At 43.8% G+C, this 25,790-nt stretch overlaps 2 protein-coding genes across 20 annotated transcripts in view; both read right to left on the bottom strand.

Annotated features, from left to right (window-relative positions):
• The window catches only part of TSPAN18 (tetraspanin 18), a 185,521-nt gene extending 167,670 nt beyond the window's left edge, over positions 1-17,851 (bottom strand). The window contains exons 1-2 of one of the 6 annotated variants that reach the window (XM_086895021.1): positions 17,550-17,851; positions 1,000-1,114 (exon numbers count right to left, since the gene is read on the bottom strand). The gene's annotated coding sequence lies outside the window, so the exon portion shown is untranslated. Of the gene's footprint in view, positions 1-999; positions 1,115-17,549 lie in introns of those variants that run through there. The other 5 variants (XM_086895029.1, XM_086895023.1, XM_086895035.1 and 2 more) reach the window with 5 other exon arrangements.
• A 5,423-nt stretch (positions 17,852-23,274) lies between these two features.
• Positions 23,275-25,790, bottom strand: part of CD82 (CD82 molecule) — a 40,014-nt gene continuing 37,498 nt past the window's right edge. For all 14 annotated transcript variants that reach the window (XM_023927999.2, XM_086895008.1, XM_086895010.1 and 11 more), the window contains one exon: positions 23,275-25,650. In XM_023927999.2, coding sequence (XP_023783767.1) covers positions 25,573-25,650 — 78 coding nt within the window. In that variant the 3' untranslated portion in view covers positions 23,275-25,572. The remainder of the gene's footprint in view (positions 25,651-25,790) is intronic.

Below are 25,790 nucleotides of genomic sequence, written 5' to 3'. Positions count from 1 at the left end.
TTCAGTACTTTCCCTGTTTTGTAAACATCGAATTTGCCATAAAAACCCTTCTACAACAGAAGTGTCTCTTGGGTAACTTCACTCAGCACACAACACGAGTACATTCTTTGGAATGTCCTATTTCAGTGCTGTTCAAGTCACCTCATGTTGGCTTCTGGTTGGCTGGGTGAGTGCAGGCTCCCTCTACTCCAAAGTAGGAATGCTCTCACTGCCACACTGCACCAAGCTCCAGATAGCTGGTTTGGTTAAGCAGGGTCATATCTACGTGCACTTAAGGCATTGAAATGAAGGAACTAGCTTGTCAAAAGCAGGGGATAGCAGTAAGGGTCTTAGTAAGCATTGCTTCAAAAGCAGAGGCAAGATGACGGGCTTGGGAGGAGCCATGTGAGGGAGGGATCCAGGGAGGAAGGAGAGTAAGGGGCAGTGGAGAGGTGCCAGGAAGGGAAGCAGGAGCTTGTAGGCACCTACTGCAGGTGCTGAACCTCGTGGGAAGCTCTGTGTGCTCAGCTCAGCTCACCGGAGGCGGCCCTGAGGGTGCAGTGGCTAAACAACTCTCAAAATCAGGGTACATACCACACAGTTTTTCCGTTTCTCTCTTCTTGTGCTGCTTCTCTCCCTTCTAAGACAATTCCTACATGGGATAGCAGCTGCATTTTGCCATCAGCTGCTTTGATTCTGGTCCCATTTCCTACTCTGCTGTGTCCCCTGAGGGCTACTACTACCCTACTCTTCCCAACCCCACCCTATTTGTGTCTTTTCCTCTCAAGGCTTAATTTCCCTGACTTTGATCCTTTAATTGGCTATTTCCCGCTCTTAGCCATTAGCCTGCTTCCCTGTGTGCTGGCCAGCATCCCATTATTAATCTACATTTTGAGAAAAGGGTAAGTCATAGGACTGAAATGGCACCCAGGAGCACACAAGTGTGCTGTAAGGGGGCTGAGTAAGCCAGAAAACCAGGAACACACATTCCTTAATGAGGAGCATTGCAGTCACTGCTACCTGAGGCTTTCTAATGAGCACCAATCTTTGTCTTCTTTGTCTCAGTCCAGTAGTTTTGCAAGTTCTTGTAGCACCCAAGACTGTGCCATCCACTGCAAAACAGCAATGAGAACTCCTACAAGAAAGATTTTGTGGATAAAGATTATAGCCACTGGCAGTGTCACAAAACAAAACAACTCAAATACTTCAGTGTACTATAGGATAAGGAGCTAAGACCAAAATGAAACCCTTATAAACTAATCACAGATGTGCAACAGCTAGTAAGGAAACCATTTTCTAGTATGTGGGAATCATTAACATTTCTTGTATTTTAGAGAGGGAGATGCATACGGCTTGGAAGAAACTTCCTGAAATGTTATAAATCCACCCTCAAGTTCCTTGTCTACCTTCCAGGTGAACATCAGACAGGACTGGTATCTTTCTCAGTTTTCTGATATGAGCTGCCATTTTAATCAAACCCAGCATACTTGTAAAGTATCTCCTTAGAAAAAAACAATATGTGAAAAATTAACAGCCACCTCTCAAAACAATTCTTTGGACTTGGAAAAATTTCCTTTGTGATTCTGATGTCTTCAATCCATGAAGTTGGGTGTGAGGGGAACAAAATGAGAGAGCACCATAGTTTCTAAGGCAGCAACAGGGAAATAAAAAGGTAAGCTGAGATGAAAGGGAAAAGGCAAAGGGGAAAGGAAAGAAGAAGAAAGGACCATGGGAGGCAAAGCAGTGAAGAGAGCTAATTCTCTTCCTGTGACAGGCCAACAGCTAGATTTTTTTCTGGGAAGGATCAGCCCACCTCACAGCTGCTTAGAACATGAACTGGGGGATGGGAGGGGAAGCAGAAAAAATAGCAGTTCACTGCCAAACAGAAATTGCTCTGGAAACCGGTGCCTGGGAATGTGCAAGATGGGATTTGCAGGCACAGCCATGCAAGGTGAAGAAAGAAGTCATATTCTGAAAGGTAGGAAAGGCCACTGAAGACAATTCAGGTGTTCAGTGTGATCATTCTTCAGACTTAATTGACACAACTTGGAAAAGGAAAATTGCAGTAAAAGAAACTGGCAATAAAAGTTATTATTTTTATAGGAACATCTACCCTCTTGGTGCTTACCCTCCCAGTTTTGGGTCTCCCTGACCTTCAGTTGCATGCTGTCCCTTCAGTGCACTTGGGCAGTGACCCAAGTCCAAACCCACAACACGCTTGCCGCCAGAAAACTCTTCCCAAAGACACTTTCACCCACTGCAACAAATCTTCCAGACAGTAGATTTCATGGGTCTGCTAGCTGTGTGCATTTCTATTTGGGACCATGTAAAAGCACAGACTGTTCATCATTCAAGGTTTGCTTTGCTGTCATGATATCACTGTCTGGGACTGATATTTTTGGTGATGGCCAGAAACAGCAATAACATACTTCTCCTCGTGTTTTGATTATACAGGAAGAACTTACATGATAACACTGACTGAAGTTCAGAAAGAGAACTAGTAAAGTTACTTTAAAAGAAATTTCTAAGTGAAAACTTAGAAATTAGGTTTTCAAAACTTTATAAAAAAAATAAATACTGGTAGGAAATTTGATATTTACAAATATTTCTAAAAAACAGTAAAATCCACAACTTCCTTTTTTTTCTGTTCCTAATAAGAAAAAATTAAAGTGAGAATAAGAGAAAAAACAGGCAAACTTTAAAAAGTGAATATTCATGTTTAACTTTGATATTGAATTCTAATCTAAAAACAAAACTATTTTAATACTTTAGACCAATGTATGAATGTTTTGTTTAGACCAATGAATGAATGATGTATGAAACCACATCTTAGGGGGAAAAAGTGTGAATAAACTTCCATAAAGAACTTTGTAGACAAGGTATGAATTTTCAGAGAGTGTCACTATTTCCTGTTTTCAATTTAGAAGTCCAGCAGCAGAGATAAAACAGTTTTCTCCAGAGAAACACTTAACACCGAAGCACACAAGGTGAGAATTGTTTAGGGTCACACTGATGGACACTATCAACTTTTTGATAGTGTTGTAAGACAATGAGTGGCATTCTGTAGAAAGGGCTTTGTGTTTATCTGAACTGACAGCAGTTAGAAGTACACTTCATTGTTATCTATCAACTCTAAAGATGATCTAACTGGATAGAAGACCATTTTCATGGAGGGCTGCTGCCCACAGCTGTACTTCAGACAAGTAAATTCAGATTTCATGTGGCCTGAACCACACACAGACATTCGCACCACTGCAAACTGCATGCAGAATGTTTTTCTATCCAGAATGGAAGCACTTTATATTTTCTTGCACATCTTCAGAAGAAAAGAGTCCACAGGGTCAGGACAACAAAGAACTAAACAGAGAGAATGTCTGTGACAGGGGGAGGGCAATTATTATGAGTTACAACACTGTCAGGATTAACATGTCTCTTTAACAAAACGTGCAAAGGAATCTCAAGCCATTAAACTGTCTAGCTCCTAGCTATTATATTTGATCCATAAACAGTACCTTCAACAGTACAGTGCCCTCTAGCACTGTAATAAAGTATCAACCATTAGTTAATACTTACCCTCCAAATTGCTACTTAGAAGCCTCTTTAAGTCCTCCCTTTCAAAAACCTATCAAAAAAGAACAGTCGATTCTGAAAGGGCTGCAGCCCCATTCAGAATCAGCCTTTGACTGTCTACAAACTGTTAACTCTTCCTCCTCTCCAGGGGAAGCAATACTATCACTCATATTTTACTGGTTTCTAAATGAATGTTGTGATTAAGCTTCCCCTGGAGTTTTTAACAGCTCCTTATGACAACACAGGCTGCTCCCTGGAACAGGAATGGCAATAACTGAAAAGTGGGAGCAGAGTTTAAGAAACTATGTTATTGAAATGTGGCTAGGAAGAAAGGAACTAGATAAGATAAGAAGTGGAACAACTGACACCATATTATAGAATTAGCCATTGCTGACAGTAGTAGCTGGATATGTAGAACTATAACAAACTGGACTCACATTTGAGTCGGGATGAGCTGAGCTACTTCCTTGCCTCCCCATGTCCAAATGCAGCTAAACTGTGTGAGCTAGACTCTCCTGAGCATGGGTCAAAAGAGCTAATTCATGGGAGCAGGATCAATCTCAGCTGCTTTGAACCCAGACCCCTAGACTCGAAGATGACAAAACTCGGTGTGATTGTCCTGTAGAAAGAGACCAGAACGTGGCATGGGGAAATAGTTTTAACAATCATAGAATCACAGAGTGTTAGGAGGCTGGAATGGACGTTAAAGATCATCTAGTCTCACCTGCCCTGCCATGGGCATGGACACCTCCCAGGTTGCGGATAAGGCTCAGGGCCTTATCCAAACAAGTTCACTCTTGAAGTGTGTAGAATATTGGACCACAGGTAGATAACTCCACTCTTAAATTGTCCAAATGGCTAAGAGGGAGATTATCAGAAAACAAGTTATAGCTGTGTAGTGCAGTCTCTGGGCAAAGTTCAGGAGGAACCAGGAAAAAGCAAGGAAATACCCAAGGCCTTTGCTATGTAGTCCTATGTTGCAAGGCCACAGCAAGGAGGCACCAGGCAGGGAACATCCATGTCCACACACTGCTGAGTTCAACTGCTGCCCAGGGGGACAGCTGAGGGTCTGTAGCAGTGTTGGTACATTAAAACAAGTGGCTTTGGTGAACTGGGAAGCAGCTCAAGTGCCTGATTTCATACTATGTGTCTGTTTGCAGTGTTAAACAAATGCAATTGTCACTTCTGTTTCTTGAGTTGATGGTCCTGCTGCCTCTCTATGGAACTTCAAACTTCTCCCAGGCTCATGTTCTTGGTATTTAGAACTTCTTTGTAGATACAGGCATGGACCTTACAATTGCAGTCACGCAGAACCGTTCACCCAGATTCTGCTGCATGGAATGGGCGATACAGAGACAGAAGTAGTTCTCTGCCTTTCCCTGAGTACTGATTTTGGCAAGATACATTAAGCTGTGCCTTTGAATTCCCACCAGTACTTTCCACCAGTCCTGTTTTGACTGTAGAGGACACCCCCAGTGACCAAAGAGGAACGGATGAGATTGCACACATAAAAAGAAGATATTTTCCCACCTTTTATTCCAAATATCTATGTTATGGATGTCATGCACAGCAGATTATATCTATGCCTAAAAGCAGCAGGCCACTCAAGGGAAATTGCACTAATTAAGTATACAGGCTGATTGTTGTCTCAGTTCCTGTCAGCTCTGCCCTGAAAGAGGACACAAAGAAGAGATTGTGAAGGCTTCAAGAAGCGTGGATGAGTTTTTCCCCACAGTTTAGAATACTTACATGTTGGAAAGTCAGGAATCAGTTCAGTTGCTGTATTTGTCCTCCCTTACCTGCTTCATCTTAGGAGTCAGGTCCTGTTACTCCAAGCAAAGTCCATTAAGTCAGGGTGGTGCAAAGTCTTGGCAGTCAAGAGAATCTCTGGGCAGTAGGAGTCAGTCATCCCCAGCTAGCCAGCTACTCCATTTGCTGGTTGGAAAAGGACACACAGATTGCCCCAGTGGTGCTAGCATCTAAATCTGGGGGATTAGGTGGAATGCAGAATATGACAAGGCCTTTGGAAGCAAGAAAGTGAATCACAGCCAGAAAACCCCTCCTCACATGGCCTCCTTCTATCTCCTCCAGCAGCCCATAAGATGCTTTTGTTTCATCCTCTGTTTTCAGTTTCTTTGGTCAGAAAAAAGGAGCAGCTGGAAAATACTTTCCTAAAGGCTGTGGTAAAGTTCATGGAAGACAACCAGAGCAATTCCTATTTTTTGCTGGAAGTCTTCTCTCATATGAACTGCAAGATCTCCAAAGTGCTGCCAGTATTACTTGGAAATAAAAACTATAAGGAGGTCCTATTTTAAAAACACTCTGTGTGCAGAACCCTGTGAATACATGTGCAGAGGACTTTGAGATGCTGTACCTATTGTACAGTTTGTATCACTCATTAATGCATTGAGGCTGAAACTGCTGTTAACTGACTTTCCATAAACCCAATATATTTAAACAACCCCACAAAAGGCACAGATGACCTCTCAAAATACTGTATCACATGGAACTATTTTGAAAAAAAATCATGTGCTACTGGTGCTAGCTAATGGACTTTGAAGTTGTGGTATTATGTATGAAAAGTGGATCTTGTCTTTCAGATGTCTCCCTCCATCTCTGATGTAGGCTTTTCCTTTCCCTGGAAGCTTGAACACCACCAAAAAAAGCTTGGCTTAATAGAAAGGTGGTGGTTAGTATTCCAAATCAAGGCTTTAACTTCTTGGATGCATTTCAGAAACACATTGTGGTGAGGGATGTTGTAAAGGTTTTATTAGTACAAGCTTGGGATGCCCTGCATATCTCAGCTGTAGCTTTGCCAGATGCAGGGTGTCAGAGCAGCAGGAGAGGGCTGCTCTGCAAGGGCTGAGGCTTCTGCAAGGGCTCTGCAAGGGCAGGGCAGGCAGGGCAGTGCTCCCACCCACGAGTGCAGCGCAGGAGCAGAGCACGTCCAGTGGCTCTAATCAGGGTTGGGCTCAGTCCAGCAGTTGCCAGACAAGTCCTCAAAGGCAAGGCAGCTCTCGAGTCAGGCTATGAATTCCAGTCACTGGCTCAGGGACCTGGGGGTAGGAACGTGGTCAGGCATATCTACAACATAGCTGCAGTAAGGACAAAGGGCCTGAGCTTAGCAGCAGCTCTCACCACTCTCCCAGGTCTCTCCAGGGGGGTCTCTGCCAAGGCTCCACGCAGATCTCACACAGCTTGTTTCACAGCGTCTCACCCCAGGTTACAGCTGCACACAGCAGACCTGCTCCTGGGCACGGGCAGCCAAAACCTTTGCTGGGGGCAGGGAATGTTGCAGAGCCTGTTGGCACACTCTGGAAAAGGAAGGCAGCTCTTCCTAATCTCAAGAGATGGTAAATGTTTAATCAGTGGATGCTATACCTCCATCAAGTAGTGCCCAGTGCCTGGAGATGAGCTATTTTATAATGGTCTGGAAAACAATACAAAGCTGAACTGAACAAAATGTCCAGAACAAGCAAGCAAACAGAAAAACATCTGTAGCATGTTACGGAGACACTCACAGAGTCACCCACATCCACACCCATTCACACAACACATCTGAGGTCATTACAGAATTCTATTTGTTTCTGCAAAAGAGAAAAATGTTTGAAGTTTCCTTCTTGATGCACGTTTAGAACCTCTGACTCAATTTCCTTCTACTCTCCATTTGGTTCAACTCGACTCAGTATCCCTTTCTCCTGCATCAACCATTTAAGCAGCCTCTGACACTTCAGCCCACTCATCCAGGACACCTGATAGCTACTAAGAAAACTCCTGTAGCACACCTGTAGCATACCTGAAATAAGGGACATACAGACACCACAAAATACAAGAGACATTGCAATAGACCCTGGACACCAACCCTCGGAGCAAATTATAACTAAATGCAGGCTGGATGCTGAAGAGCATCTTGGCTGCAGAATGAAAACAAAACACAGCTCTTACAGAGTATACCCAGTCATTCTCAAGCAAAACCATCTGGCTGAGTCATTGTCATTGCCCAGACAGAATTTCAGGAGTGTACATCAGCACTGGTATCCAGAATATCTGACACTCCTATAACACCACGCAAGCAATATTTCTCAGGTGATGGCACAGACAGACACTGAGAAGATGAGGAAACTAATTAGTAACAAGTATTAACACTCTTTTGTCACAGTCCCTCTGCAGACTTAGATTCAGATACCAAACAAACTCAAAGTCAAGTGAGACTTGGAGATTAGCATCTGCCTGTCTGTAATATAGAGGCTGTTATTGATGTGTTTCACATTCAAACCAATAAAAACTGAAACACTCAGCACTCCAGACTGATAGCAGATTTCTAAGCTGAGAAAAAAACCTGAAGGGAGTCACAAAATTAATCTCTGGTCAGAAATGAGAAGTGTTATCAGTTTTGTCAGTGGAAAAACCCACCTCATGCCTGCTCAAACAGCGTTTGTTTCTTCTGAAATTTTGAGATAATCTTGAAACTATGCAAAAGAAAAGGCATCAAGAAAGAGAAGTGGGAAGCACAGCAGTGCTATGAATTTAAACTTCTGGTTTAAGATCTCTCTGCAAACTCTGATTCCACGGCTGGTGAAGCAGCACACTATGGCAAGAGGAAAGGGGGCCAGAAAAACAAGAGAAGGAAAACAAATAGTCCTATCTCACTCAACACCACCAGAGACTATAAAAAAATGGAAGAGGCTTCTCCTGAGGATGGTACATCCCTCTCTAGTGGGAAGGTCACAGGACAGCTTTTGAAAGTTCCTGACCTGGAGGCCTTCCTGCTCTTTGAGGGCCTCTCTTTCCACATCATGCTATTCCAGAAAACAGAGACCACGTCTCACAGTTGCTTTAAACACTAAGTCAAGATCAGAGTATTAGAAAAACTGTTAAATGTTAACAGGAAAAAAATGTTTAGTATGTTTGGGAGTTTCCTCTACTTGGGAGGGGAAAGGTTAAATTAATAAGTTCACTGGTGAAGAAGAACCACTGTTGAACATAGCCTAAAGGATTATTTTACCGCTAATCAGTGGATTTTACTGTAATCTGAATTAAAAACACGCTGCTGGATATCAAAGCACACAGGCTTTATCACTGAGCAGGGCTATCTGTAGTATGGACCACAAGAACTGGAAAACAAGACTTCAAATGTAAGGCTTATTCCATTCAATTAATTCAGCCTACAGAAGAGAAGTTTTAGAGGTGACATAATTGCTGAATATAGGGATTTACACACAGAAAAGCATTTAATAAGCGGAGGAGGAAAGCAGACAGGCGTTTCAGTTTTTCTGTCAGAGACATAATGTGAACCAACAGTTTTAAGTACAACAAGAAAAGTTCTTTCTTATTTAAATAAGTTTTAATTCCTGGGAAGTCAGAACTACTACAGCAGAGGTCACTGTCTTTTGGAGTCTTTATGACAAGACTATCTATTTTTTAAGAACACATACTTACTATCTAGCTTCAGGGGGAAAACTGCAAAGGGTATGTTCAAGTTGGCTCCTTTCCTCACAAAGTCCAGATACCCCTGTGGTTTATTCAGCTTTCAGGACAGACAGTGAGGTTTGGGATGGGGCTGGTGGCAGAGCAGCCTGCAGGAGCACCTTTTGTATGACTGTCAGCAGGTGGCCCAGGCGCTGTGTAAGCCCAGTGCCCCCAGCTACCCTCGCACACGTCAGACAGCAGACCAGCAGCTTCATGCCACAAAGGTCTAGGAGGATCTTAAGATCAGTTAAGAATAACTCACCCAGTGCAGGGATCGTGTATCTCCCTCTGAAGCATTTGGCAGTGGCCAGGGACAGCATGCCAAAGGAGACAGCCTCCTGGGCAGGCACAGTCTGGAAGTCGCTGCATCCTTGGCACAGCCTGAGCAGCACACAGGGTGTCCTTGGAGGTCTCCTATGCATGCAGCGACCAGAGCTGACCCTGCTTAATTTATGAGCCTGTCTGAGATCACAGCCTCATGTATTATGGCTCCAGGCTCCATTGAAATGAACTTTATTAAAATAAATTCCAGCTGCTTGGAAGGAGTTAGAGAAATGACAGAAAGAAGGCAGACTCCTCCATTCACATACTCACTGACAGCAGAAAAAGAAATAGTTACTGGAGAGCAAGCAAAATTCAGCTAGCTCAAATTGAAGGGACATGAGAAAAAGATCTAGTCAACAACAAGCGATTTTGATAAAATAAGATGGTTACAAATGCCAAGGCAGAACTCCCAGCTAGGCAACAGGCTTGAAGCAGAGAGACAGAAGGACAAAGGGTCAGGAGGGCACCTGATAAAGCTTCTGACTGAAGGTGGGATACATTTTAATCCATCAGATTCATTTGCGAGGGGTCTTGAATGCTTGTACCTTTCCTGTTTTGTCTGTTCCCTGGCCTTTGGTCTGCTGTATTTCCTTCCCCAGGATGCCTGTGGGCTGTTAATGGAGAATATTAGGGAGCAGCACCAGGATGTACCTCACTCTGCATGTTGTTGCCAGCAGCCTACATGTTCATTATTGTCCCTGGTCAGTAGATGCTCTTTTTATCCTTGCTTGGCTCCTGGGGAATTTCAAAAGGATGACATTTCTAATGAGGCCTGGCATTCTTGCCCAGCCACATCTAATCAGAATTGCAGTCTGGTAAGGATCTCAGAAGAAAAACTCCAGTTTTCTGCCCTTTCATGGGTCAGCAGTGAGAAGATTAGATCTACATCCTACCAGAGCAGCAGAATTGATCTCTTTGGTCATAGGGTTGCCCCTTGGAGTTCCAACAGGAGCATCTAAGCTTTCAGGAGCCAGGGGCATGAGGCATTAGCAGTGCTTATGTCACCTTGTCCCCATTCTTACCTTTCTTCTTCCCAGCAATGAATTCTCATGACCTTCTAAGCAGATTTCCAACATCACAGCATTGCCAACAGCCTGCTTTCCTCAAGAAATTCTGGAGTCTCCTTACAATAATTTTTTGATGCTGCTGGAAACAGTCTTTTTCACCTCATGTTAGGTATCACAGACAATATGAGTGATATTTTACCCGGGGTTCCTAGATCCAAGCTACCAGTGCAAAAAAAAACCGAACAAAAAAAACCACCAACAAAAAAAACCTCAAAACTAGAAGCCTGAGATCTAGTTAGTTCAGTGAAGTGGAAAGAGCACATCTCTGGTACATTCAGCAAAGCAAAACATTTGCCAGATAATCCTGTAAATTGGGAAGATCTGCAGATCTTCAACAGTTTAATGGCATGCACTGCCACTGGGGGAAGGATGTCACACCTCAGAAAGAACAGGTTCCACTGAACAACATGAGAAGGTTCTAGTTCAGCAGTAATTTCACTTAATGTCAGTCTGTAGCAGGGGTTTCATGTGAATAGTGTAGCTGAAAGCCATTAGACTTCTCCCTCATGCTATCATCAACCACTTTTGGCAAGGCCTGTTAAACAGAATAACTTGCAGAGTGAGCCAGAAATAGGGCCTGTGGAACAGATTCTTCAGATCACAAATGTTAAACCATGGAAATGGATTGGTGACAAAGAGGGTGGAGGGGAGAGAGAGAAGTTTCCACATACTATTTTTTTTTTGCCCCATCACCACCACACATGTGGCCTACACCCCAACATATGTTTGCCACGAGTGTAGCCCAAGAGACATTCCAGATCTTACTCAAGAGCTGAAACTTGAAAGAACGAGCCAAGTCTGAGATTAACCAAAGGGCAGGGTAACGGTGTGTGTGGAGTTTAAGGGAGTCACCCATGCTCAGCTTCCACAGAGAAGGGGCAGGGAGAGACCAGTGCCCTGCAGTAATGGCTCTGATCTATAGTCTGAGGCTCCCTTCAGCAGCCACTGAAGGGCTCACCTCCTAGCTCAGATTAGGTTTTTGGCTGTGACTAGGCTGCCAATTTAGGCACCCCAGGTGTGTTCCCAACCTTAGAGAGATGAAGTGTGCTTTGGGGAGCACTTAGCTTTGAAAGAAGGTTCTTTGAATTTTATGGCTCCTTCCTTTCTTGCCTCTACTTCTGCCTCTCTGCCCACTACCCACTGGATTGGCTTACCAATTTTCACAGAAACATTCTGAGCATGAAAGAAAATGTCTCCTCACTTAGCTAAATCCAAAGTGTGCCAAGACAGATGGTTGCTGAAGAGTGAATACCGTGTCAGGTAATGTCAGATAAGAAATAAGGAAGCTAAATGTTTTTAGCAAACAAAAAATATAAAAAATTAAATACAGCAAGAGGGTTACTGTGGGACATAATTTTCATGCTCATATAATTCTTCTAAAAACTAAAGTTATACTTCTATGTTTCATAGAGAGATTTAGGAAAAATAAGTTTGATATACTTGGAGACTTTTTTCTTTAAAATTCCTGAGAAGATATTACAGCTAAATCAGGAATACAGATGTATGTACTAATATATCACGGGTGACATATGTTAATTTAGGGAGATCTATTAGGAGAATGAGATAGTTTTTATATAAATGTGTTATTTTATTTATTACCAAGGTTTATGTATTTGGTTTAAAAGGCAGCTAAAGATTTAGTGGGACTTGGGATATTGGCTGGGGATTTTTATAAAGCTATAAATGAGAAGGGAGCAGAAAGGAGAAACACATTTCAATTTTATATACCCAGTACTGAGACTGGAACTAAATACAGAACAACAGAACAGTACTCCCAAATAGCCACAACTCTGTCACATGGGGGCCCAGCAGGTAACATATGGAATTGTTAGATGGAAAATACCCACCCATTTTTTGGCTTCAGCAGAACTTCTTTTCCCAGTGGAGTAAGAGCAGTAACTAAACAAAAATTCATGGAATAGGCTGAATGATGCAGGTCCATATCTTATCAGAGACGGTGCCAATGTTCAAATGATGGATTAGTTTTGGCAACTGAATTTGGAAATTTATTGCTGTTTTTATTTTTCTTCAGTGGAGGAAAGCCTAGCAGTTGGAAAGGAAGACTATAAATCTTAAAATTAGAGAGGGGAAAGGGCAAGGTGTTTTACATACACACAGGGGCTAGACAAGAAATAGTTTTTTCTAGACACAAAGAGCAATGTGCACCAGATTTTTTTTAAAGATTTTTCATTTACTGAAAAATAGAACAAATATGCACAAAAAGTGCACATCCCCTTTGTTCTTTTAATTCCAGATTTTATTAATTTTCACTGAAAAATCTGTAGGCATTTCAACCTATAGCTTCTTTTAAACAAAAAAGCAATCACAGATTTTTGCCAGAAAGTGGAAATCACAAAGGAAAGCAAATTTCTTTATCTCTTTGGAAGATGATATAACCAGAGTTTTTTCTGGGATGAGAAGAGTTTGGGAATCACCTCATCCTTAGATGAAGTATCTGACCCAAACAGTGGTTTGCTGCTCTCCCCTATGAATCACAGATGGGGAATGCACAGTCCCAGTGGGGAAATAGCCAAGTAGAACAAGGCTGCTGAAAGGGTGATGGGAGAACCACTTGTAAATGATAAAAACCTGACATCAGTTGAAAGTAGTTTGAGGAGCTCCAGCCTGCATGGGAAAGAACAAGAAGATGCAGCAGATATTTAACTGTTCTCATAAACCTTTCCATTGGCTGTTTGCAGTGATTCCTCCTGTCCCCAGGCAAGGTGAAGAAAATTGCCTAATTAAGTCCACATCTTTGAATGTCCCAATTAAACCAGCTCCTCATCTTCTCTCGCTGAGAGGCACCCTGCATTCCCTGATTGAAGCTGGTGGCAGCATTTAATGCAGTATGCTGAGAGCTTACAGCTAAAAGTTAGAAGCTCTGAGAATCCCTCCCAAGCCCATGACTTTGGGATGGAGCTGGTAAGCAGCAGGCTCTAGAAGGAACATGGACACTTTAGTTTGAAATGAGCCATTGAAAAAGTTCATAAACTCTCTGGTAATAGCAAGTGAAGAAGCCCCTGAGGATAATAAGAGATGGCAATAGCTTCAGAAGAAGTTTGCCTCTTACCTTGGCAAGCACAAGGGAAACTTCCTTCTCTGCCTCCTTTTTCCCTTAAACAAAACATACCCCCTCAGAGCATTTTGGAAAGTGCACTAAGATGACAAGGCTTTCTGCAACATGAGTCTGAGGAACTGCTTCCAAGAAAGAATTCCTCATACACACAGATCACAGGAACTTTAGCCCTTTTCATATCAAAGCAACTTGCTCAAGGGCCTTCAAAGTCCATTCCAAGGCCTAATGGAGCTGGAAACCTTCAAAGAACGAGAAAAGATAAATTTCTGCCAATGAGTCCCACTCCCTGGATTTTTAAGAGATCAAAATGTTTCAAGCTGCTAGTTCTGCAACTAAATATGGGATAAAATGGGATACTTTATCCCATTAAAAACATGCCTTCACACTCCTTTTTCTTCAGGTCCCTAGTTTAAAAAGGGTTAGAACAGTGGGAGTTCAGGGAGGGAGAAAAAGTACTGAAAGGAGAAAAACTGCTAATGGACAATGCAATGACATTTCAGATAACAGAAAACTGAAATTAAATATAATTGTATAATTGGAGTAAGGCAGGATCAAATATTTCTGATTTGACTCTTGATTTCCAAGGAGTAGAATCAGCCCTCTGATATGTTGTGTGACTCTAGAAAAAGAGTTTCAACTTGAAACTGTAGGATAATGGTGACAAGACCAACAGCTGATGACTCTGCAGCGCCCCACATAAGCTTCTGGGGTGAGATTTCCACATCGAATCAGATCAGTTTGTGGCTGAAGTAAAGCCTTGGATCAGGCCAAACTTTTTTTCCTGGTCTTAGTTTTAAATCCAGTCCAGCAACCACTTGCCACATCAAGACTCATGCCTTTACCAAAACCTTCACCAACCTCTCTTTTCAAACTACAAACCCTGAATAAATCCACAAAACCCCTTTTAGTCCCCAAGCTCTCCTGAATGCTTCCTAAGCCTAGCCTCACCTAAGGCTGTCCTGACTGGTGCCTAAAAATCCACAGCCCTTCTTGGAACCAGCCCTCATTCTCACCCTGTAGGCAAGGGAAGGCAGAACAGAATGATAAATATCTTAGTCCCAGCCCAAATCCTGGCTGCCTCTCTGGTGGAAAGACACCAAGCAATTCTGTCACCTGTGCCAAAATTCAAAGCAACCTTACAACTAACTCTGTGTTCTCTCTAAATGCTGGAGTTAGGAATAAAGTTGCTCCACACTAACTTGTATTCGTAAACTCATTTTAATGGGCAGCCATCACTAACATCATAGAAACTACCCCTTCTCTGAGGCCTCCAGGCTTCAGCAGACTACTGTTAAGACCAGCACTGGGAGGTTGCAATACACAGTTTTTACTGCAATGCCAGAGAGCTTGCAAACATGATGAGGCTGTTGTGACAAACACCCGGTGGCTCCGGCTGAACTTGCACGGAGACCTTCTGCAGAGCTAAGTGAATTCCAGGGTTCAGGCTGGATTTATAATTCTTGTTCAAAATATAAGCATCAAAGAGTTTCAGCCGGACTCCTACATGCAGGTCTCCAAACGTGTGAGCATGCCAGAAAGTTCCTCCCAAGCCATGATTACTTCAAGGAAAGCAGCACCTCACAGCCTTCAGCTAAAATTAGGATTATGAATAGGAAGTAACTGAAGCTCTTTTTCTTCATGAATCCCAGAAAGTTGTACAAGCAGGCAGATAGGGCCCCAGACTTGTGCTTTATTTGAGCTTGCAACACCAAACTCTTTCGAACACTGGATGTATAGCTGGGGTTAGACTTTTGGAAGAGAAGTACAGGCCATGACTAGTCCTTATCATGCCCTCAAAGCTTGCAATAGAACAGGAAAACAGCAACATCCAAGGGCATTATTTAGATGACATAAGGTCTCAGCAGTTAAGGTGTAGCATCAGAGTTTGCAAGAAAAATGAGGAGAATGTGAGTCATTTTTACATAACAAAAGACTTCCATGGATTGTAGACAGAACTATGTTCAGGAGGGTCCTATAGCTTGCAGGTACTCCACTAACACCACACTGTGATAGAGCCTAGGCTTAGGAAGGAATCAGCCTGAACTTCTCCCTGACCCAGCAACAAAGCACTGGTAGCAGGCTGACCACAGCTGCTGGCTTTCCAGGCACAGTCCTGGAGCACTGCTGTGCCTTGGGTGCTAAGATCACAAAGACTCTTCTGGAACCTTCTGCCCAACTGGCACCAGAATGTTTTATTTACAGTTTATTTGCTGTCTAAACCTAAGCCAGTCAACAGGTTGACCTTCTCAACTCATTTCACCACACAATCATTGTTTCTCTTTCCGGTGTTTGTTTTTCAGAATGCAGCAGTAAGAGGTGTTCTCAAATCTGTTCCATCTCACAGCTAACAAGTTTAGCCATATATTAATAAGAATTTCCAGCGCCAGAAGTTTCCCTAAACTAGAACCTTCTTGTATAGCTATTCACCCTTCATTCTTAACTCATGTCTCATTTCATTCCAATGAGCAAGATGTTACTGAAGCCAAAGAATTCTACCAACACCAGCCTTCATTCATTCCTGAGTAAAGGGCAAACACCAGCTTCAGAATTTCTAGTTCCAGCCCTCACTGTACTTGTAAGTAACTGCAGAAAAAACCCTAGGGCTGTTAGAATTGCATTCACACTTTATATTCATTACTGTACACTATGCACTTAAAAATTCTGGATAACCCTAACCTGATGCAGCATGTCAGGCTGGTCCCCTTGGCACATCTGATAGCAGCCCTGCTGTCTGGGCAGCCTTAGCCTCAACACCACAAACACAGGTTCTTATGAGAACCTTCTACTAGAGCTCTTTGCAATAGAGCAGGAGTAATGGCTTTAAACTGAATGAGGGTAGATTCAGATCACATGTAAGGAAAAAACATTTTTACAATTCTAGTGTTGAAACACTGGAACAGGTTGGCCAGCAGGGTGGTAGATATACCTTTACTAGAAACATCCAAGGCCAGGTTGGATGGGGCTTTGAGCAACATGATCTGGATGAAGATGTCCCTGCTCACTGAAAGGGATTGGAGGTAGTGGACCACCAATCTAAAATACTCTATGATAATTCTATGAAATATACTCCTCCTAATCCCCCAACCAGACTATCAAGACATTCTCTGCTTCTGCTACCAATCAGTCTGCTATAAACAAGTGAGTTTTATGCTTTTAATAAACTTTAATTTGTCCTTGCACAGATCATAATCTTCCACTGTCAGTGAGGCAGGCTTTCCTTTACTGATGGAATCTCACAACAGCAGCTGTAAGCACTACAAGCCTCCCAGTATCCTGAAATATGCCACACTCTCAACCTTCTGGTCCTCAGCTTTTATCCTTACAGGAAACATCTCTGCATATTATAAACCAATTACATGGGCTGCTGTAGTCCTCTTCCTGCAAACAACAGTTAGCAAAACTCTTGTAAGGTCCTGCTGGCAATAACAGGAGGATATGACAGAAGTTCTCTTAGCCTGGGACAATAAAGGGTTGAGCATGAAACAGTTATTCAGGAGATTCCATCATTAAGTCAGAAGCTAGTAGGCTACCCTTTCCCACCAAGCTGATTTCAGGGTAGAGACAAAGAGTCTGCTTTCTCCTCTACTGCTGCTTTACCCTCCCATTTGCTACTGGAGCACAGGAACCCTCAGCATAGCTTGTGAGGAATTCAAGAGGAGAGGAGAAGATCTCATTACCATTTTGCTGCCTATTAGAGTGAGACAATCAAGCTGTGGTAAAAAATAAATAGCTGTATGCAATTATGAGAATCGCCAGACATCTCATTTCATGTCAGGCAAGACTATTGCCTAATAGGAAGACAATATAATCCTGCTGTTGCCTTGCTCAGATGAGAAAGACTTGAGCTAATTAGCTTTCACTATAGCCAGGCATGAAATTGCCAACTTTATTTTATGATAGCCATCGGAACTGTGATGTGCTCTCTGCATCTTCTCATCACATAAAAGCTGGTGTAACCAGCTTCCCTACTCTAACAAAGTGCAAGTGCTCTTCACTAATGACCACAGGGATACTGAGGGAAATCTAAGAGAAAACAAGAGAAGATTCCCAAATCCCAGACATACCTCTGCTCTGGAGCCCTGGTCCCTGGTAGGACATCTTCCCACCTCTGCTCACAGCTCGCCAGTGTGAGGAGATTCCTCGCAGCCAGGAGCCTGGTCCACACAGCATTCTGTAGCCAAACTTTCTCATCAAGTCTTGGTATTCATTAGCCAAAGCAGGAATTGCTGGGGACTCCAGGAAGAGCCAGCAAGCGTGAGAAAGAATGTTCAATCTCGGTGTTACAGGAGGCAGGAGACTGTTTTCATAACATCTGTGGTGAGAGTGTATAAAGAAATAGACAGACTGCCAATACTTGGAACTACTCAAAAGGCAACTCTGGCAACCTCTCAGATTGTTTTATAAACAATTGGTTTCAAACTGATCCTGAAGTTAATGGGAAAGGCAATGGAGTCACCTAAGGATAAAGGTGCTGTGGTTTCTGCATTCCCTGCTGACAACTTCCACAAGAGCAGCCCTGCACTGGAGCGCTCACGCTCAGGCACGGAAGTTCTGCTCATTCATCTCACACTGCTGGCAAAACCCAGTGTGGCAAACTTCAGCTGAAATACAGCCACCTGCTGCCCTAGCTGTCTTGTAAGTCCCAGTCTCCTGAGAACAACTCTTCCAGAGAAATTTTTTTCATGCATTGCCCCCATGGCTGGCCGCAACTCGTCCTGCTGCCCTTCATGGCCAGACCACGGCTTGGCAATTGCCCGGCAAACCAATCTACCTGGCCATACTAGCTAGCTCCTCAGGGCAGGACACTGCTCTGTGGGGGCCATTCCTGTCCTTGCCTTGTCATGCCAAACACCACACCACCACTCTCTGTCCCAGACACCTCCCTCACCTCCAGACCATGCGCCAAGGCCTCCGCCTCCTCCTTTGGCAGTTTCTTCCCATGAGTACATCTCACCTTCCAGAGGCTCCCACACTGCCTCAGCCCACCTTCCAGTGGAATCACTTCCACAGGTTCATAGAAACCTGGTACTCACACATTTCCACTTAAAAACCAAACAAGACAAAAATAAAAACCAAAAACTAAACTTCAAAAAACCCCACCAAACCACACACAACAGGAGCAGTGGCTGCATCATTTCAGTTTTGCCACCAGTCTCTCCCCAGCCTCACAGCATGCGAGGAGACACATTAGCTTCCACCGAGGTGACACCAGTGACACACCTGCTGCCATACAGGCACTGAAGTCAAATCCTGTGCAAAACTGTACTCAGCTCCCAGGTGACTGGGAATGAACTGGTTTTGAGGAAAGGCATCCATTGATTTCTCCAGGTGGCTTCTCTCATACATCACATGGAGCCCACCCCACTTCTGCTCTGCCCTGCCTTGTTCTGCAACTCTGAAGACATGCCCAGAGCAGTCTAGAGAAGCCTCTCCAAAACACAAAGTGCTCAGGTGTCAGTCTCTTTGCCCAAGTGAAAAATGACAGAATGAGAGGAAACAGCCTCAAGTAGCACTGAGGAGTGGGGAAGAATGGGGATTAGATTGAATACTAGCAAAAATTCTTCACTAAAAGGGTTGGCAAACATTCCTAAATCTATCCCATCTCAGAAGACCAATACACCCTGGTTGTAGGCCACAAGTTTAGAATATAGCTTTATAATCCTATTTTGTTCAATTCCAAGTCTTTTACATAATGTTTACTATGAGGTAACCACTGAGAAAGCAGAAGAAATCCCTCAATCAGTAGTTATTCAATTATTTTTAGTCTGTTTATGCAGAAGGAAAAAAAAACCCAACAAAAACACACTTTGTTTTATAGGAACTTACACCCTCTAGGGAAAAATGGTTTTGCCAGAAGAATTCCCAATCAGTGCTTACCAGAGTTAATTACAATATCATATTAAAAGAACAACTTCTTTTTGAATACTTAAGAGTATCATGAAAAAACCTCTGCCAAAATTAAAGGTCTGCACTGTGCTGGGTTATTGTTCCAGGCTGTCTGCAGACATCACTGCATGAGTTATACTATTCTGACATCATTTTGCAAGCTCAGTGCACAAAGCACATGCCTGTACTATAACATGACAGGACCTCACATTTCCACTCCAGTAAACCCTAAATAGTTTCCAGAAGTGCTATGTAGAAAATACCCAGGAAGCACGCTGGGTAAGCCGTTCAGATGATCACATGCTCTGGGATTCTTGCTGTCTCTGAAGAACTTCCATATGTCCAGTCTGTAACTCTATGGAGGGCAAAAAGAAGGAATGGGTTAGTCTGGTGCACAATCCTGTGATCTTCTGCACTGTCACAGCTGTTTCTTTGGAGCTGGTGACCTGATGGTGGCAGACAGATTTCAGAAGAACTGCAGACCTACAACCTCCAGGAAAATTGTTCGGACAAGAAGAGACAACATGGAGAAGATTTAAGGTTATGAATAGCAGATATCACTGGCCAGAGACACATGATGGAAAAGGTCTGGCATTCTGGTGACACAGTGAGGATCTGGGGTCCTGCAGGAGGCCTAGGTCTGATGTCAGTATAGTTCCTATCCTGGTGAACACTCAGAACAAATAGCAATATCAGGATAATCTCTGAGCTGCTGCCCCTTTTCAAAGAAACATTGTAAAGGAATGGGAGTTACTAACAACTGGACCTTATAGGTGGGAAGGAAAATGCTCTCTTGTTTCCTGCAGGTAGGGCCTGTTGTAGTTACAGAAGTAGGTTTCCATATTTTCTCCTAAACTCTGGACTGCTGAGGACAGAGAACTATTCCATGATGCCACTCATCAGTGAGAGAGTTATAGGAAAGCAGATACCAGAGAGAAATGTAACTGAATACATGAAAATACCATCCTTGGGGCCTAAAGCAGGATTTCCCCCCTCAGATCCCATAGCTCATAGAGCATCTATATACCACTTGGAGAATAATCCTTCTCTTAAGCCCCTATTTTAGATGGAAGTAACATTTTTGCCTGGAGAGCTGAGAATATCTTTTCTCCAGGTACACAGCATCCAGTATTCCCCTAACCCCTCCCCACAAAAGCCAAACCAGCACACAAACCCCAGTCAATTGTATTATTAGGACCTTAGAGGAAATCAGACAATTTATACCTGTGAGAAGAAAGAGTTCGTGTCCAGGGTTACAGAATTTACTAAGGAGAAGGTAATTTCCCATATTTGGCAGAGAAGATTCCTGCCACAGAGCAAAAAACTTGCACGAACTCTGCCAGCACACACCTGCTAGAAATTGTTTATAATGTCTAAAGCACACTTAGTAGCTTTACTAGCAATGTTTTACTAATAGCCTTGGTTCACTAATTGCACATTTTTTGCTAAGGGCCTTTTGACAGTTTACAAGTGTTTGAAGACTTCCATGCTAGTAGATTTTTATTCTGACAAGCTTTTAGTATCAACCTGGTTTAAGATGTCATTCAGAAATCCTGGCTGCTCACTGAGGTTTATAAGTAATAGAAGGCCAAGGCTAGAGCAGAGTCTCAGAGGCTAATGGGATAGAGGCAGCCCATGAATAATTGAGGCTATGTTCTCCATTTATGGCATTGAGTGGTAGCATTTGTGGCAATCCCAGGGTCCTTTAGCTTTTCAGCAGCGAGCCCCTGTGGCTGCCTGTTCCTCACTTTCCACAACAATGTCACACAGTCTGACACCACTGCTTGCAGTCTGTCCTTTGGCAGCCAGAAACCAGGCTTTTCTGAAGTCTACCACATTCAGCCTAAATCCTGAACAAAGCTGGCAGGGACCAGCCACACCACCACACATGGGAGAATTATAGGGAAAAGAACAGCTGCCACATGTTAAATTTGAGTATGTGCCATACAGAAAACAAGATGCATTGCAACCTATACACTTACCCATAGCCACTCTAACTAATGCAATTCCTCTTCCCTCTCCAGAAGAAAAAAACACCTCATGGAAAGAATTTTAGCAGCTCGTGAGTGCTTCATGATCACACAGAACAAGAAACAAGTCACCAGTTCATTACTAGGGGCCTTGCTTCAGGCCACAGGGTGGTCACAACTCTGCTCTTGCAATATTAATTATTGGCCTGGGACAGCTACAGAGCCGCTTATTGGCTGTGCACAAAATGCTTCCATGTGCTGAGCTTCTGCAGAGGCTGGCGCTGTGGGCTTTGCTAGACAAACACTGCAGCTCCCAAGGAGTCTGAGTGCTAGGCTCAGACTTCTAGTCTGATTTCTAGTTCCAGCAGCAAACCTTCACCTCTGGAGAGGAGCTGGGAGCCTGGCCCAAGGAGCAGCAGATGATTTCTTAATCTCTGAAGGTCAGAGGACTTTCTTCCTGGAATCTTTTTTTAGATCAAATTTATAAGTGTTCAATGCTCTCTCCTTCCCTGCAGACTGTCAACTCAAAGGAACTGATGATGGAGGGAAACAGGAAAAAAATGGGGACAAGAAGCATGGGAATGTCCTCATGCTTAACTTCCCGAGCTAGGTAGAGCAGCAGCACAAGAAGGAAACTACTCTCACAGTAGTGGAAGACATGCAACAAAACATCCAACTGTGTGCTTCTCCAAGAAATGGAAGGGAAAATCATCCGAAGGAATGCCAAGCATATAGCACAAATCGTTTAGGAGGAGAATACATTTGTAATTACAAGTTAATTTAGCTACCCTGCTGCCAGGAATAACTGGGAGCAGAAGGAAGCGATCAGTGCCATCTTCTCATTCCCTTGGGACCAGCCCGGGCTGGTTTTTCTTGGTGGAACACCTCCCTCCAGTGGTCAAAGGCAAGTGGTTTCCACAGAGCTCGGGCAGCTGGGGACCCGAGCTGGGGACAAGCAATTGTCCTTTCTCCTCCCAGCCCCACAGCAGGCTGAATGGAAACCAGCAGCGCCCTTCCCCACCCAGGAGCCATCTGGTCAGGGCTGGCAGTTTTGCCAGGAAGTGTAGCCCTCTGAATCGTGGGGTCCTGGGGAAGAACTACCACCCGATTAAAGCAGGGTGCTCTGGGAAGCCAGCCAGGAAGGGGAGACTCCATATGACCGAGAATCAAGCTGTCCTCAAGCAGAGCCTGGGACAGCCTAAAGGAACAAGACATACTCACCGGTGAGACAGGTCACTGCACCCTGCTGTGGCTCCAGGATCCATTTAAGCCCCTCTTGCTCTGCACTCATCTGGTCAGGGCTCCTGAAATCTTAGACCAGTTGCCACCAGTGTTTGCTGGTAGCACCCCAGTACCTTCTCTGCAAACTTCATTCTGTTTCTTCAAACATGTCTGAGGACTTAGGTCATGCTTATTACTTCCTAAAGCAAGAGTGATAAAATTCATGAGCACACTGCCTCAGGTTCTTCTAAGCCATTTCAAATGTGCAGGTGCACCAATATGCTGCAGGATCTGAAGGAATTTTGAGACCTTGCTCATATCCACTCCTCAGCTGCTTAGCTGAGAAAAGCAAGAAGATTTATATATTTGATCTATCTACTTCTGAAGAGCTTTTCAATCAAGGCCAGCATGTGGTGACATAAACTACGAAAAATGGCCATCTAGCTTTCTTCCTTCTCACAGTGGCAGGGCAGGGGCTGAGGAATCCTACTGAAGGAGAGTAGGAAAAATGATAGAGTTGAGCTTGCAAGAGCTGTATGCACTGTGGGCATATCAGCAAGCTTGTATTTTATCAGAATTAGTCCCCAAGGCTTATGACTTCAAACAGTGCAGACTGCGCAGATTTGAAGCAACATCTTCAAATATTTAGCTTAGGAGATAGCAAGTAATTCAAGAACTACCACTCAGTCAGCTCAGCCCAAAAGACACATACTTCATAAAACAAGACAAGGTTTACTTTAAAATACAGCCCAGAAAAATTGTCACCTCCCCCTGCTGGGCAGGATCTTTTCAGTCCACACTGATCTCACATATGTGTCTCAGACCTTTTGATACTTTGAATGAACAGTGAGTGATCCGCATGTAAAGCAGAAAGGGGTGGAGAGGAAGCAAGGGGAAAACACTTCAATGCACAAGTCATAGGCAGAGATATATATTTTTTAGCAAAGTCTTTATTACAGAAATATTCACCCTCTAAACTTTTATATCTGTACATGCGTTTCTTCCAGTAGGAAGATGTTGCTAAAAACAGACAAAAACAAAAAAGGAAATCCAGAATGGGCTCCTTTTTACTTGCTGCTCAGCGTTGGCATCTGTAACTGAACAATGATCTTAGAAGAACACATTAGAGAATAGACTTTGTGTTACAAAAGCCAGCAAGCTTTACTGCTAAGGGTGCCTTCTGCTATAGCAAAGGTCAGCTTGAAGGATCTGTGCAGGAAGGGGCAGATATCTCAAAATTGAAAAGCCTTATGAGACCTCCTTAGAAACCAGTCACTCTCCCCAGTCATTGCTCTGTCCAAAGATGAGAACAAAGCAGGAACCCACTGCTGGGGCCCTGATCCCCTGCACCAGCCTTTCTTCCCAGAAGGAAAAACAAGTAGGTAGTGAAACCATCCCTTGGGGTTACCCCATCCTAGAAAGTGTCATCCGCCCCTGACAGGAGACAGTCCTGGAACCACCTCTGTAAGGCAAAGGCTCTCTCACCAAGTACCTTGTAAGGGGTCCCTGGCAAGGACCATCCACTTACCTCCCATACAGCTTCCTGATGTCACAGTCACTGTACCACGTGTAACAGCAGGAAATCTGCTCTGCCCAAGACACCTCTAAAAGTGAGGATCTGCACCCAGCTCTCTTATGTAAGCAGTTGGGGCAGCATTTTCATGTGCATTTCCTACCTTCTTCTTCTCTACACCACTGGCTCAATAGTGCAAACAGCCTAGCCATTAGCACAGAAACCTGCAGCCTGCTGTCCTGGTTCAGGGCAAATCTGGGAGAAAACCTCCGAACTGCAACAACTGCAGAACCTGCTACTTATCTGCTGCAGTGATGGCACTTGAGGCAGAACTCAGGATTCAGCCATGGCTCCAGATCACAGTGGAGCCAGAAGAATGGACAACTGAAATAAAAGCAACTTATCTTTGCATCCCAGCTACAGAACCTATACTGGGCACTGATAGCAGTGATATTCCCAATACACAGCATCAGCAATCCAGTCAGATCCCTCCATACTCATATCTAAATCCACAGCTAACAAATTTTGTGTTCATAAAGGAGCAGGGGAAGAATCAAATTAATCGTGACCTCTATGAAGTTGGCAACCCAAGAATGCAAACAGCAGAGCCAGCCTGGGGCTGAGTCCACAGTATGCAGCAGTCTCTGAAGTAACCTCAAAGCTGACAGGAGGCAGCAAAGCAGAGCTAGGGGGAGAGGAAAAGATAAAGAGGCAAATGGGAGAAACATGTAAGCGTCAAATCCAAAACCCAAGGGATCCGTTCCAGAGGCAGCCGAGCACCAACACCACAATCTGCCAGGCCACACTAGGAATAAATAGGTAGGCTTGGCTCCTTCCTGGTGGCTTCTCATCATGCTCAAAGGGAAGAGCTCCACTGAAGGCAAGGCATAGCTGACTCCAGAAACAGGAGAAGCAAATGTGACAGCAGTACTCTGCATTTCAGATGAGAGCCTAGGCTGGAAGATGCATAGTAAGAGCTGGATCAGGTTAACTGCAAGAGACGAGAAGGCCTATAAAGCATGACTAGTTACCACCACAAGTCAGTGAAGCTACCAAAGCACTGGAATCTCAACAGAATGCACGGCTCATGGGACTTCAGAGGGGGAGGTGAAAAGCTGTGCAGGAGAAGAACGAGGAGAAAACTCATTGTACGTTAGGCCCAGTGGGTTGTAGAATGAAGATATGAATAGTATTGTTTAACATGGAGCAGGCAGCAAAAGCATTGTCCCCTCAGGTTAATCAGTGTCTCATGTGACAGGAGACAGTTTAAGTTCTGTTTCTTGAAGTAGAAATAATCCAGAGGCAGGATGCAGGTGGCCCAAGGGCCCTATTGTCAGAAGATCAGGCTGTGTTGCAGCTCTAACAGTTCTTAGCAGAGTGGTATCAGAAATGGGATGTCACAGGAATAATGGTCAATGGTTGGACAGTCTGGGTATGAGGCAGGAATGTTCTGTTTGCTCCTTTCTCTGTGGTGCCATAGCTCTGGAGTCAGCCAACTCAAGACTTGGGCACTTTGGTGTAGTCTTCACTGTGTATGTTCTTGCAAAGCGAAATGGCCAGTATCATCCCCAGCAGCTGGAATAAGTATGAAGAATGGGAACAAAATCAGCAACCAGATAGATAAGGTGGGAAGAACAAGTGATACAGGGGAACAGAATACAGTGAACATCTTTTAATGACACCATACAGGTGAACAGAGTTAGTCCACAATGCAA

Source organism: Cyanistes caeruleus, chromosome 6, assembly GCF_971803275.1.
Source record: "Cyanistes caeruleus chromosome 6, bCyaCae1.hap1.1, whole genome shotgun sequence".
NCBI lineage: Eukaryota > Metazoa > Chordata > Aves > Passeriformes > Paridae > Cyanistes > Cyanistes caeruleus.
This window is presented reverse-complemented; position numbering and strand designations above follow the sequence as displayed.